The following is a 12,940-nucleotide window of genomic DNA, read 5'->3' as shown; positions in this document are numbered from 1 at the left end:
AGCAGTAGTCATTTCATTTCAGTGGAAAGGATCCTGTGTGATACTGTGTAACATACAGTGGGATCTTGTTTTTGCTTGCTGCAGGCATATATAATGTGTAATTTAATGTGGGAGTAAATAAAAATCCTTATATATAGCCAACTTGCACATATATGAATGTGAGCATTTTCTTTAAATAGCAACAAGACGTTCAGCATTTCATCCTGAGATTTACCAAAGCAAGTAGAGAACAGCCTAGAAAACATCACAGAGGCACAGTGACACAAATCAGCGTAATTTAACCAATTGGTTAACAAACTTTACTAAAATTCTGTACAAATTAATAAATGGCAGGCAGGGTTTTAGTGTTGTTTTAGTTGCTTGTTCAGCTGGGTGTTTTACACTTAAGCTAAACACAGGAATGGAAATGAAAATGGTTTTCCATCAAAAGAGATTCCTTTAAACTTATGAAAATTAGACTTACTATAAAGACCAGAAAAGATATTCAGTCAAGTTACTTTTAAGACTTATTACAGTAGCTTCTAAAGCACTCAGTGTATACATCAGGGATTGTTGTAGCAGTTTTATTTATCCAAACAAAGCTAGACTGATTACTACGGAGTTACTCATGAAACATTAATAAAGCACTATGTTCAATGCTAACATGATTATGGTCTGACCTCGGCAATGGCACAAAGGACAGAGGCAGAAAGTGTCCCTGATAACATTACCCTAATGCAGGGCTCATCAATCATAATCTCCCAGTTTACCAGGAAAAAAAAACCCCACGCATAAAATGTTCCACAGATGTGCATCTGTAGTCCTACTCAGCCTCTCAGTCCCCACAGACTTAGAGCGGTCCTGAGAGCCAGAAATAGAACAGATTCAGTCAGTAAGTCAAGCATGTTAAATCAAGGCAGGGAACACCACTGTGAAACACTGAAGCAGAGCTTTTATAATAAGCATTCTTTAGTTTTGAAACAAAAGATGCAAGATTGTGTAATTCAAAGTTAATTATGATGATATTTTCATTATGGCTTATGCACATATTAAATTACAAATTACAGTGTTGAGTAAAATGCATTCACTATAAATCATATTTTTGAGAGACTAAACTGTGTCCTGTTTTTGTTATACATATTTTGTTCCTATTACATAACTTACTAAGATTGAATTTTCTTTCTGTCTTTGAATGATTTATTTGCACTCTTCTGCTGCCAATTACATTTTTGTACAGTTCCCTGGCTATTCAGAAGCATGCATAGTATTTCATAATTAAAAAGCTTCTTGAATAGTCATTAGAAATGTCTATTATGAAATCTCTGTGCTATGAGGATATGGAAGATTTATCATTTATCTTTTCTCCTCACCATTGAGAAGCAGTTGACATTCCTTTTTTAGCAGATAAACAGTAGATAAGATTTGATATTACTTCCTCAGTAGTAGCTTTGATTTTATTTTGTGTATTGCCAAGGTTTGTTCTCAATGCAATTAAAACTCATTCAGCTAACAGAGATTTCAACCTAATTTGGAAATGGTAGTGATTTTTTTTAAACCTTCTCTATTGCTGAAGAATCTCATTTACATCTTGAAGACACTCACATAAAGGATCAGTTTCTGTGCAGACATCCCTGAATAACCCAAATCTGTAGAATGCACTTCTGTGTCACTTTTGTTAAAAATAATTACTTTGTTTAAATGAATATAACTAATTTCAGATATCAGTATTGCCTGTTTACTTTATTACAAGAGTCAAAGACTTTGCTCTGATAGTCAGTACAAGAAATGGTAAATGAAACAGATATTAGGTGGAGAGAATCTGTGTATTCAATGGCTGCAGAGGGGCACAGATCTAAAGGGGAGAGAAGAAAAACCCAGCTCAGGCTGAGACAGCCAATGGTCTGTTATTGAGCAGATTTGCAAAACAAAAGTGTCTCAGAGCAGTTTGAAGAAACATTTTTAAATATACTGAAGTTAGTAGCAAGATATTGTGGTAGGAATTCTTGGAGAGGCAAACAGCATATAGCTATGGAGGGGCGGGAAACAAGGCAGGAACTGCAGAAACAGGAGGGGCAGGTGCAGCTGTGGTCCAGATGAGGGACAGCATTAGAGCTTTCCTCTTGTCTGGTGACACAAAATACCTGGATAACACAAAACATTGTGTTAGAAAGAGGTTGGAATAGCATATTTTACAAATCCAGAGCTCCTGATACTTTACACTGCACATAGTGTGCATTAAAATAAAACCCAATGCCTCCTACTGGAATCTTTGTAAAAAATAATGTTAACATCAAAGTAGGATGAGCAGAAGATGTACAGCATTCATACTCCACAAAGGTCTGAAAAGAGCTATAGTGATTGATCCCATTAAGCAGTAACTTGGCTTATATTAACTTTACTTAGTATATACATAAACTTATACTTACTAATGCCTATTTATATTTTATGATAGCTACAGGTCAGCTTTTCAGCCTGTGGAACATGTGTGCAAACACACAAAAAACACAGTACTTTTACTTCAAAATATGTAAGTCACTCCACTGTAAACAGAAACAAGAGACCCCTTCCTCAAAACAAAACCCATGAAAAAATACTGACTGGAATACTGTTATTTGAAAATTAATCCCTAATAACAGTGGTTCAAACAAGTTCAGTTTGAGAGTGCCTGAATAAAACTCTGTTTTCTGTACATTTTAGTTATAATAGAAAACAAGCTGCATATTAGCTCATTTCTGTTTATCAGTAAGAATGTTTAAAAAACATAAATATTATATAAGTACTACTTATTATTGCTTTTCTAAAAAAAATGTTTCCTTATATTTCATATTGAAAATATGCTCACAAAATTAAAGCCTCCAAAATGCTTTAAAGCCAAAATGTTCTTGAAAAATGATGTTCTTTAGGGCAATCACCAGCCTATTTTAAGGATATTATTGTTATATTTTTCTGTATGATGTTCCTACTGTACCTACAAATTATTTTTCACACAGCAAATTCCCTCACCCTATTCCCTACTGAGCACTGCATATTCTTGAGGAACCAAACGATGTACCGTTGACAGTGAACAGCTCATAAATTTTCAGGAGGCACTTACATAGAGGGGGAGCAGCCTGTGCATTAGAGCAAATTAGGGAGAGAATTCTGCAAGTATCGCATGAGTAGCGTTGCAGAAGTACTTGGAAGAAACACCAGCAAACCAGGTCAGACCTGACATCAGCAGCTTTCTCCTGACTAAAACAAATCGAGGTTATAAGGCACAGATCAGGAGCCTTGTCCCCACCGAGAGCCAGTTAGGACTTTGTAGCCTTTTGGTGGCCCATTCTTCAGTGCACCCTACCTATTGTTCGTGCCCAGTGCCATACCCCACAGGACACCCCGATGGGGAAGACGTGAACATCGCAAGCACCCATCACAGCCCACAGCTGGAGGCTGTGTGGTGCTAAGACCCATGCAGAGCCACGGTCCTTCACAACTCTGGCTCCTCTCTCCACCTTCCACTCCTGTCTCTGCCCCAAATCCCCCACCACACTGATCTTCCACCACACAGTGCCTGGCAGGCACAGTGCTGTTAGTCTCCTTGCTACCACCAGCACCCTCACAGCCTCCCTGACAGCAGTTCTTCTGACTTCCAATTCTGTGTGGAATTCTGAAATTTATATTTCAAAATAATTAAATTCACTCCTTACAAATTTCCGCAAAGTTTCCCCAAGAAACTAAGGTTCTTCCCCAAGCGCCTAAGGACCGACCCCAAGGTTCTTTAAAGAACCATTAGACCTATAAAAATAGTACAATAGATCTGCTTAAAGAATTGGAGATGAAGACATGGCATGCCGCAATTAAAAAGTAAATCATTTATTTAATAAGTTATTAAAGAACCATTCATCCATGTGAAATAGAAGTTCTCCAAACCTGCCAGGGTCAGTAACGCCTTCTCTGGTGTTACTGCTGAGTAAGGGCTGATCATGCAAGTAGAAACTGCCTCAGGGAAACATAACATAGGCATTCAACTCTTCTAACTCTCCTAACTTGGAAGGTCAAAGAAGGTGTACCCCCCTGATGAACATGACTGACAAACTGGTAACAATGGACAAGAAGGCTGAGGTATTCAGCAACTTTTTTGCCTCAGTCTTCACTGGCAACCTCTCTTCTCACACCTCCACACCTGTTGAGTAGATGGACCACAAGGCAGGGACTAGGGAAGCAAAGTCTCTCCCACTGTAAGAAGATCAGCTTTGTGACCACCTGAGGAACATGAATATATGTAAATCTATGGGACCTGACAAGATGCATCCCAGAGTCCTAAGGAAATTGACTGATGTGGTTGCCAAGCCACTCTCCATGATATTTGAAAAGTTACAGGAGTCAGGTGAAGTCCCTGGTGATTGGAAAAAGGGAAACATTGCACCCATTTTTAAAGGAGGACCCCAGGAACTACTAATCTGTCAGCCTCACCTCTGTGCCTGGGAGGATCATGGAACAGATCCTCCTAGAAGCTATGCTAAGACACGTGGACGACAGGTGATTTGAGACAGCCAACATGGCTTCACCAAGGGCAAGTCCTGCCTGACCAACCTAGTGGCCTTCTATGATGGAGTGACTACCTCAGTGGACAAGGGAAGAGCTACAGATGTTGTCTCTCTGGACTTCTGTAAGGCCTTTGACACAGTCCCCACAACATCCTTCTCTCTAAATTGGACAAATATGGATTTACTGGATGGACTGTTCAGTGGATAAGGAATTGGTTGGATGGTCACATCCAGAGGGTAGTGGTCAACAGCTCAATGTCCAGGTGGAGATTGGTGACAAGTGGTGTCCCTCAGGGGTCCGTACTGGGACCAGTACTGTTTAATATCTTCACCAATGACATAGACAGAGAGATTAAGTGCACCCCCAGCAAGTTTGCAGATGACACCAAGCTGAGTGGTGCAGTTGATATGCCTGAGGGATGGGATGCCATCTGAAGGGACCTGGACAAGCTCAAGAAGTGGGCCTTTGTGAACCTCATGAAGTTCAACAAGGCCAAGTGCAAGGTCCTGCACCCGGGCCAGGGCAATCCTCCTATCAATAGAGGCTGGTGGATAAAGGGATTGAGAGTAGCCCTGCCAAGAAAGACTTGGTGCTAGTGGATGAAAAGCTGGACATGAGCCAGCAATGTGCACTTGCAACCCAGAAGACAAACTGTATCCTGGGCTACATCAAAAGAAGCATGGCCAGCAGGTTGAGAGAATTGATTCTCCCCCACTATTCTGCTCTCGTGAGACCCCACCTGGAGAACTGTATTCAGCTCTGGAGCCCTCAGTACAGAAAAGACCTGAACCTATTGGAGTGAGTCCAGAGGAGGCCCACAAAAATGATCAGAGGGATGGAACAGCTCTCCTATGAAGAAAGGCTGAGAGAGTTGGGGTTGTTTAGCCTGGAAAAGAGAAGGCTCCAAGGAGACCTTATTGTGGCCTTTCAGTATTTAAAGGGGCCTATAAGAAAGATGGGGACAAATATTTTAGCACAGCCTGTTGCAATAGGACAAGGGGTAATGGTTTTAAACTAACAGGGGATAGATTTAGACTTGATATAAGGAAGAAACTTTTTATGATGAGGGTGGTGAAACACTAGAACAGGTTGCCCAGAGAGGTTGTAGATGCCCCATCCCTGGAAACATTCAAGGTCAGGTTGGATGGGGCTCTGAACAACCTGACCTAGTTGAAGATGTCCCTGCTCACTGCAGGGGCATTGGGCTAGATGACCTTTAGTCACTTCCAACCCAAACTATTCTATGGTTCTATGATTCTAACACCAGGGAGAGGATGTTGGAGGAGATAATGGGTGAAATATGCTCATTTGGCCCAAGCATTTATTTTTTGAAATTTATTGTCCCACCTTTAAATAGTCAGAAGTTTTGCCATTTTCCTGAAATGCTCTCCATATTCTAGAAATAACAGTGCTATTTTTGACCAAAGCAAATGTCTAACATTTTTTTTCATTACTTTTTAATAAATAAATAATGGATGCCAATGCAAAAGAAAGTTATAAATATGCAGAGTTTGGAGGAGGAAGAGAACAGTTAGGCTGCTTGCTGTAAGTTGGTCAGAGTGGATGCTGGAAAGACAACAGGCTTTAAATTCTATTTTAAGTTTTATTACATACAAAGGAACATTAAAAATTGAGTATTTAAAAGTTAGGAAATGCTTTATTTATGGTTGCTGTGGCATACTTAATTTATCCTTGCATGCTAACATTCTGAATGCTAAATGAGGTAAAAGTCCTATGAAAAAAATTATACAGGATGTTGTAGTTGCTGAGTATATCATGTTGCACACACAATATAATTAAGGACCTGCATTTCTTAATTATTTATTGGGAGACATGCTTTGAAACAAAATGGTATGTTTAAGTGGCTTTAATGTTATTTAGATAATATTAGTCACAATTTGCATATGAAGGCCTCTGATTTTGAAAAGGAAACAACAAATTTTTATACGGTTCTCTGCAACATTTCTTTATAGCTTCTTATGGTATGCTGAACTTAAGCCCTTGAAAACTGAGCTACATGTCAGCTATTAAGCATGAGCCTTCTCATCTATTTTCCTCAGAAATAACAGTCACCATTATGGTGAAAGGATCCATTTTTCTACCAAAGCACAGAGATTTCCTCTTCCACATGGGGCATTACAGGGATAATGTCTGAGGAACGATGGCATGATTACTCAGGGAGACAGACCCATGTGTCTTGCCCTGTCTGTGGCTATTCCTGTGTGTGGGGTGGTGGGCAGGGGGCTGCTGCCGGTGGGCAGTGCATGGCACAGTACTACCATGTCCGATGACTATTTCTGAAGCAGTCTCACAATGTGGCTGAATAAAATAAAAATACATTTTTTCCAAAATTTATCCCCCTGTAAAATTTGAACTTTCCTGGGGCAGGCATGAAACTCTGTCCTAGCTGGAAAGTGTTTATTCTGGAAAGTGTAGTGCTAGAAACAATGGAGGAATTAGGATTTCTCAGGGGAAGAAAACAGAAAAGCAACAATCTTTGAGAATTAGAAGTATTAGATATTGTAATATAGAGTGTTGCTGCCAGCTCTGCCTGTATGCAGTGAGTAGTAGTAAGCTTGACACAGATGTTAACATAATAAATAGTATTAAGGCTGGTATTTTTTTTCAGAGTGAGCCAGGCTCTTTTCAGTGGTGCCCAGTGACAGGACATGAGGCAATGGGCACAAACTGAAACATGGGAGGTTCCCTCTGGACATGAGGAAACACTTCTTTACTATGAGGGTGACCAAGCACTGGCACAGGTTGCCCAGAGAAGTTGTGGAATCTCCAACCTTGGAGATATTCAAAAGCTGTCTGGGTACAGTCCTGGGCAGCCTGCTTTTGGTGGCTCTGCTTGAGCAGAGAGGTTGAACCTGTTAATTACAGAGGCCCCTTCCAAGCTCCGCCATTCTGTGATTCTGTAACTTTTTTTTTTTTTTTTTTTCTAATCGGAAGTTAGTTTCCAGATCTGGGAAATGAACTGCACTTGTTATGATCAAAGGGAACTAGGAGCATGACACTGTACAAAATGAAGACTGTGATGGAGTTTGGGCAAGGACATGTATAAAAATTTGGTCAATGAACCATGAATCTTTATTTTAATACCAGTTCCTGTTTATCACAGTTCTTCTTCAAAGGTAACATTAGGAAAGAAGGAATGAGTGGGCCAGGATGCCATCTTAAATACGTGATGAGTCTTTATAGGAGAATGATTTGTGTGTCCAGGTACAGGCTTATGGGAAACTAAGACAGGTAGTCTGGTAGAGGGGTAAGGAGAAACTGTGTAATGTCTTCAGCTTTTGAAAGCTTCATTTCAGGCAATGATATCTACTGAGGATGCCAATCATGTCTGATAAAGGCACATTGGTTGGATCAAGCTCAAGGGTGATACTATCATTTCCTCCCTCTAGAATTAATCTCTTTCCATATGCTGAGCAAAGGAATAGCAAACCTTGAACCCATTTTTAAACTGGCTAGTCACAGCCTGTGTTTTCTCTGGTGAACCAACCTAATGTCAAAAATGAGTGTGAAAAATACTTCTCTCCTTTGAGAAATCAGTCACAATTTACACATAGAGTTCAGAACCTTATTTTGCCAATACAGCTTTTTAATCCTCAAGTTTCCATTTTAGATTTAAGACTAATTAGAACTAGTTGGAAAATAAGTTAGAAGATTGGGTTTTTGAAATTGTTTTCTCATTTTCATGAGTTCTTCTTGACAAATTACCTAACTTATTTGACAAGCCCAAAAATTAATAGTTAAAACCCTTGCAGCTGGGAGAAACCCAGTAGCTGAGAAGAAAATTAGCATGATATAAAGCTGAAGGAAAGAGGAATATCTTTTTAGTGTGTCTCTCAATATAATTAGTTCTGTTTTTTAATATTTGAAGGATTTAAAATATTTCAAATAAGCCTGAACAGGAAGTGTAATGATACCCATTATGTTTCCTCAGTTAATAAGAAAAGGTAGGACATAATTTAAGCATGAAATTGCAAGATGGAATTTACTTCCTATCTCTGAATTTCACTTGCAGGCCCTGGAAAGCGAGTTTGTATCATGTCAACTTCATCAGTGGATTGACCTTATATTTGGCTACAAGCAACGAGGACCAGAAGCAGTGCGTGCACTCAATGTTTTCCACTACCTAACATATGAAGGCTCTGTGAACCTGGACAGTATCACTGATCCTGTCCTCAGGGAGGTAGGTGTTTACTGCCATTTCGTTCTAAAAAGTGCTGTCATCTCACAAGAAATGGTATTTTTTCCATCTTTCATTGCTGGAGAAAATTGTTGTGTGTGACTTGATTCAGAACTTGGGCCCTAGGTGACTTCAGAAGCAACGATTAATAAACTAGCAATGAAACAGATGTCCCAAAGTATTTTGTTTGCTTGAAGTTACTCATAGATGAATGATCAGTTATGATGTGGGAAATTATAATGTAATATATATTCTGCTACTTTTTCTGATTTACTTTTATTAAGTTCACTTAGTAGAACTGAAAAGCTGAAAGAAAAAACTGCATCATAGTCATAGGGAAAAAATGTAACCTTTTCAGTCAGATAATGTTGATGAAAATATGCATCTGAAAAAGAATATATTTTCTAGAGTGACAGTAGCAAATATTCAGATTACTTTTGCACATAATCATGTAAAGTATAATCAAACTCTTACCAAAATAAAAAATGGTATTTGTTCATACAAGTATTTATGTTTGTATATACGTATGTGTGAAATATTATACATGCACATATATACAAGTGAATGTTTTAAATTCATCAGTAAATTTTTTAAAAAAATGTGCTAGCTATCCTGATAAATGTTTCCTTCCAGTGTCTGTATTTGTCTTTAGTTAGAATATTAATTTGAATGATCATTTTCTAATATCATCTATTTGTTGGCTAAAACAATTGAAATTTGGTGAAAAGTGTAAAGAAGCAACAGCTGCTAGATGAGTACCGCTGTGATGAAGCTGTACACACAATCTTCCATTCCCCCAGATAGCTGCCATCTGCTGTATGCAAAACAGTAATAATTTATACATTGCCAGGCGCTGAGTTTTTGTTTGTTTGTTTGTTTTCCAATCTTGAAGTTAGAAATCTACAGATTTCTGAAAGAGATTCTAGAAAGCGTTCGTATTCAGCTATATATTGGGTTTTGGCATATTTTTTAGAAGTGTGTTGTTGCATCTTGTTACATTTGGTGCTTTTTGAGGAGCAGAACTGAAAAAACATTGGGACCTCTAGCTTCCTAGAGCTGGATTTTCACACCATGCACTGCAAAGCTTGTATTTAGTAAACAGTTAGTATTTGCTTAGTTTTAAGAATGGGCAGAATTCCTTTGATTGCACTGCCTCAAATTTTTAATGTTAACATCTACATAATGGTTTTCTGGGTTTAAAACTTTGAGTTTGGGAAGAGTCAGTAAAGTACAAAACTGGAGATATGAAGGAGCAATGCTTTTTAAAGTGTAAAACAGGTGTCAAGCACCATGAATACAAGGGATTTGCATGGTTTAAGGTCCTGATTTGCATGGGCAGACTCCTATGTCTTGACTTTAAGGGTCTACTCCCACAGGGCAGCTTGTAGGATTGAGGTCTATCTGTCTGTCTGTGCACCTTATTTAACATCTTATGACATGATGAGACTCCTCAGCTCTCCTGTGGCTCTACTTACATGCATAACTTGTCATCAGAAATTTCAAGAAATTCATGGAGATGTTTTTGTTCACTCGTACATCTAACCTATGTCCTGTCAGTCAATAACATATAAACCTCTTAGGCTATTTATGCTGTGTAAACTTCTAAAAGCACAATTTTATCTTCATTGCCACAAATTAGATGAGTAAATAAATGTCATTGTTAGCAATGAGAAGGCAAAATGTTTAGAAAAACGAATCCTCCTAATTTTTGTTATATATAGACACATAAAGTTATATGCATGCATTTAAAAATAGAATGCTTTCTCCTCCAAGAGATCTCAGACATTGGTCATTTGTGGTTTGTTATAAAAAGGTTAAAAATATTTTTTATTAATTTTTAATTAGAAATTACAATACATGTGTAAATATAGACAGATTTAGAGCCTTATTCTGTTTCCCTGAGCTCTATTTATTAAACTAGCAGACCTTCTCTGGCCAGTAATAAAGCATCTGACATCTTGATGATCTAGTAGATCAGGTATTTGGATGTCATGTTTCTGTTACAAGTATATATGTTCTATATACATTGTTTTGTTGTTGTGTTGTTGGTTTTTTTTACTTTATTCTGGCTTTTACTAGATATTCCAGAAAATAAATTAAAATCAAAAAGATCTTTTAAAAGCCTCTGAAGACCACTTATAAATACAGAAATATAAGGATGGGAACACTAGCACCTTTAAAAATACTGATAACTATTGTTTAGTATGTTCCACAGCAGCAGGTGGTGGTGTCTGGCATCTTAACTTAGAAACACTGCAATTTAAAATTAATTGAGCTTTGCAGTTATCCAGGAAAATGCATCTCTCACTATTAGTTTCTAAATAAACTGAAACATTTTTGTTCTGTCACACAGAAGACGGTGAATGTTCTCCATAAATGACTGTAAAATAGGCCAATAATACAACCTTATTGGCAGTGACCATTATCAGACCAATGGGCTCAAACACGGCAGTGGCCTCCTCAAACTGTGGCTGTAACTAATTTCATATTGAGCTGAGTCCCAGCAGAACCTGTCTGGTGAAATAAGGCTCCAAATTAAAAAAAACTGCCATTTAGGTCTGAGCTGATTGAAAGACATCGTTTGTAAAGGCAGATCCCCATGACCTGTTCGTGCTATACCTTGGCCCTTTCACTTTCACCATTTGCTTGAGCACCTCACTTAACCACAGAGGAATATGTTGTTCTTGGTTTTCTGTGAAGAATGGTAAAGGAGTCACTTCAGTAGCCTTCTAGCTGGAGCAAAAATATATTCAATGATGGGATAACTCATCCCTGCCATTCCTTGCAATCTTTCTCACATGCATGGGGGAGCCCTCTAAGAACTCTCTACTGTTTAACACTGGGAAAATGGACAACCTGTGCTTTTGTTCTGTTTGGACCTATTTAGTAGAAGACTCTCCATCCGACTTTTCTATTTTGCAAATTCACAGTGGGTGAAACCAGAATGCTGGGATAGCATTAAATTTTAGTTTACTAAAGTCTACGAAATCACATATGTCTGCCCCTGTAATAACTCTTCGGCAACTTAAGATCTGCGCTGGATGAGTAAAGTATACTTGTTTCATTTAAACATACTGATTTTGATATTTCAAGCAACTTTGTAATTTTCTGATACCACAAAAAATACTTGATCACTATAATTTCTTTCAGGTAGTGATGAGGGCAACATGAAAGTGCTGACTTAAATGCTCCACAGAACGTATAAAATTAAATTTTGTTTTAGATATTTTATGATTAGAAATTAGGAAATTCTCCAGTTCTATCAGTTCTAATGGTCTCTCCTATTCTGCACATGGCAAAGTCATTTTCATTTTGTAATAATAAGAAAAAAATGTGTAACAAACATTTTTCAAGCCCCAAATTATTCTTCTGTTAGTTTTTTTTATTGCAACCTTTTGTATTCTATTTGTAGATTTTTCCTTTTTTAAAGTAAAAGCAGTGAGGTGAAAGCTAAAACTTGAAGAATAGCTTAAGGGTATTGATTCATTCTTACTTGACAGGTGAAATCATGGTTGCAGCACTAACCACAGCAATTACAGCATTAAAATGTCAAGAAATTAGAGGTCAGAATAACAGATAATTTTCTTCCTTTTGTCAGATTAAAAATTGACATTCTTTGACAGCACAGGATCTCTGGCTGAGAAAATTATGACAGCTTAACTCATCTTGTACTTGTAAAGCAGTAATTGATAATGAACTTTACCATGACAGTCTTCTCCTGTGGAGAAACATGACAGAACATCCCTGGTACAAAGCCTGTATCTCTTTTTAATATGTAAACAGTAGTTATATTGGACATTAGATGTTATTTGGAATTGTCTTTACTGTTAGTTTACATCATAATCCAAATCCTTTCCACTGGACAGATTTTGCTGACTTCAGGGGGTTGATGCTGAGAATGCTAAAGAACAATATCGGAAGTGTGGTTTATTTATGGTGCTTTGATGTTATTGGTTCACTTCTTTAGGAAAATATAGATCCTCCCTTGGTTTCTCCCCAAGTGTCTATAGATTTTAGGAGCCTCATTTTTCCCAAACACCTGGAATCTGGACACTCAAAAATCCACAGAGTTGGGTTTTTTTCAAGTTAGGAACTTGTTCCTGTATGACACAAAATGTTGTGGCTGAAAGGGAACAGCACAGTTATACTGGTCATTAGAAAATGCAACAGAAGAGCTAAAATTATTTTCAGTACTATCTTGTAGATTAAATACAAACTAATTAAGTGGGCAGTTAG

General features: G+C 37.9%; 1 protein-coding gene across 11 annotated transcripts in view; it reads left to right on the top strand.

Moving 5' to 3' along the window:
• The window catches only part of NBEA (neurobeachin), a 514,689-nt gene that overhangs the window by 457,185 nt on the left and 44,564 nt on the right, over window positions 1-12,940 (top strand). For all 11 annotated transcript variants that reach the window (XM_074815844.1, XM_074815841.1, XM_074815846.1 and 8 more), the window contains one exon: window positions 8,540-8,707. In XM_074815844.1, coding sequence (XP_074671945.1) covers window positions 8,540-8,707 — 168 coding nt within the window. The remainder of the gene's footprint in view (window positions 1-8,539; window positions 8,708-12,940) is intronic.

This window comes from Strix aluco, chromosome 2 (assembly GCF_031877795.1).
Source record: "Strix aluco isolate bStrAlu1 chromosome 2, bStrAlu1.hap1, whole genome shotgun sequence".
Lineage (NCBI taxonomy): Eukaryota > Metazoa > Chordata > Aves > Strigiformes > Strigidae > Strix > Strix aluco.
Note: the sequence above shows the minus strand (reverse complement) of the source record. Positions and strands in the feature narration are given on the sequence as shown.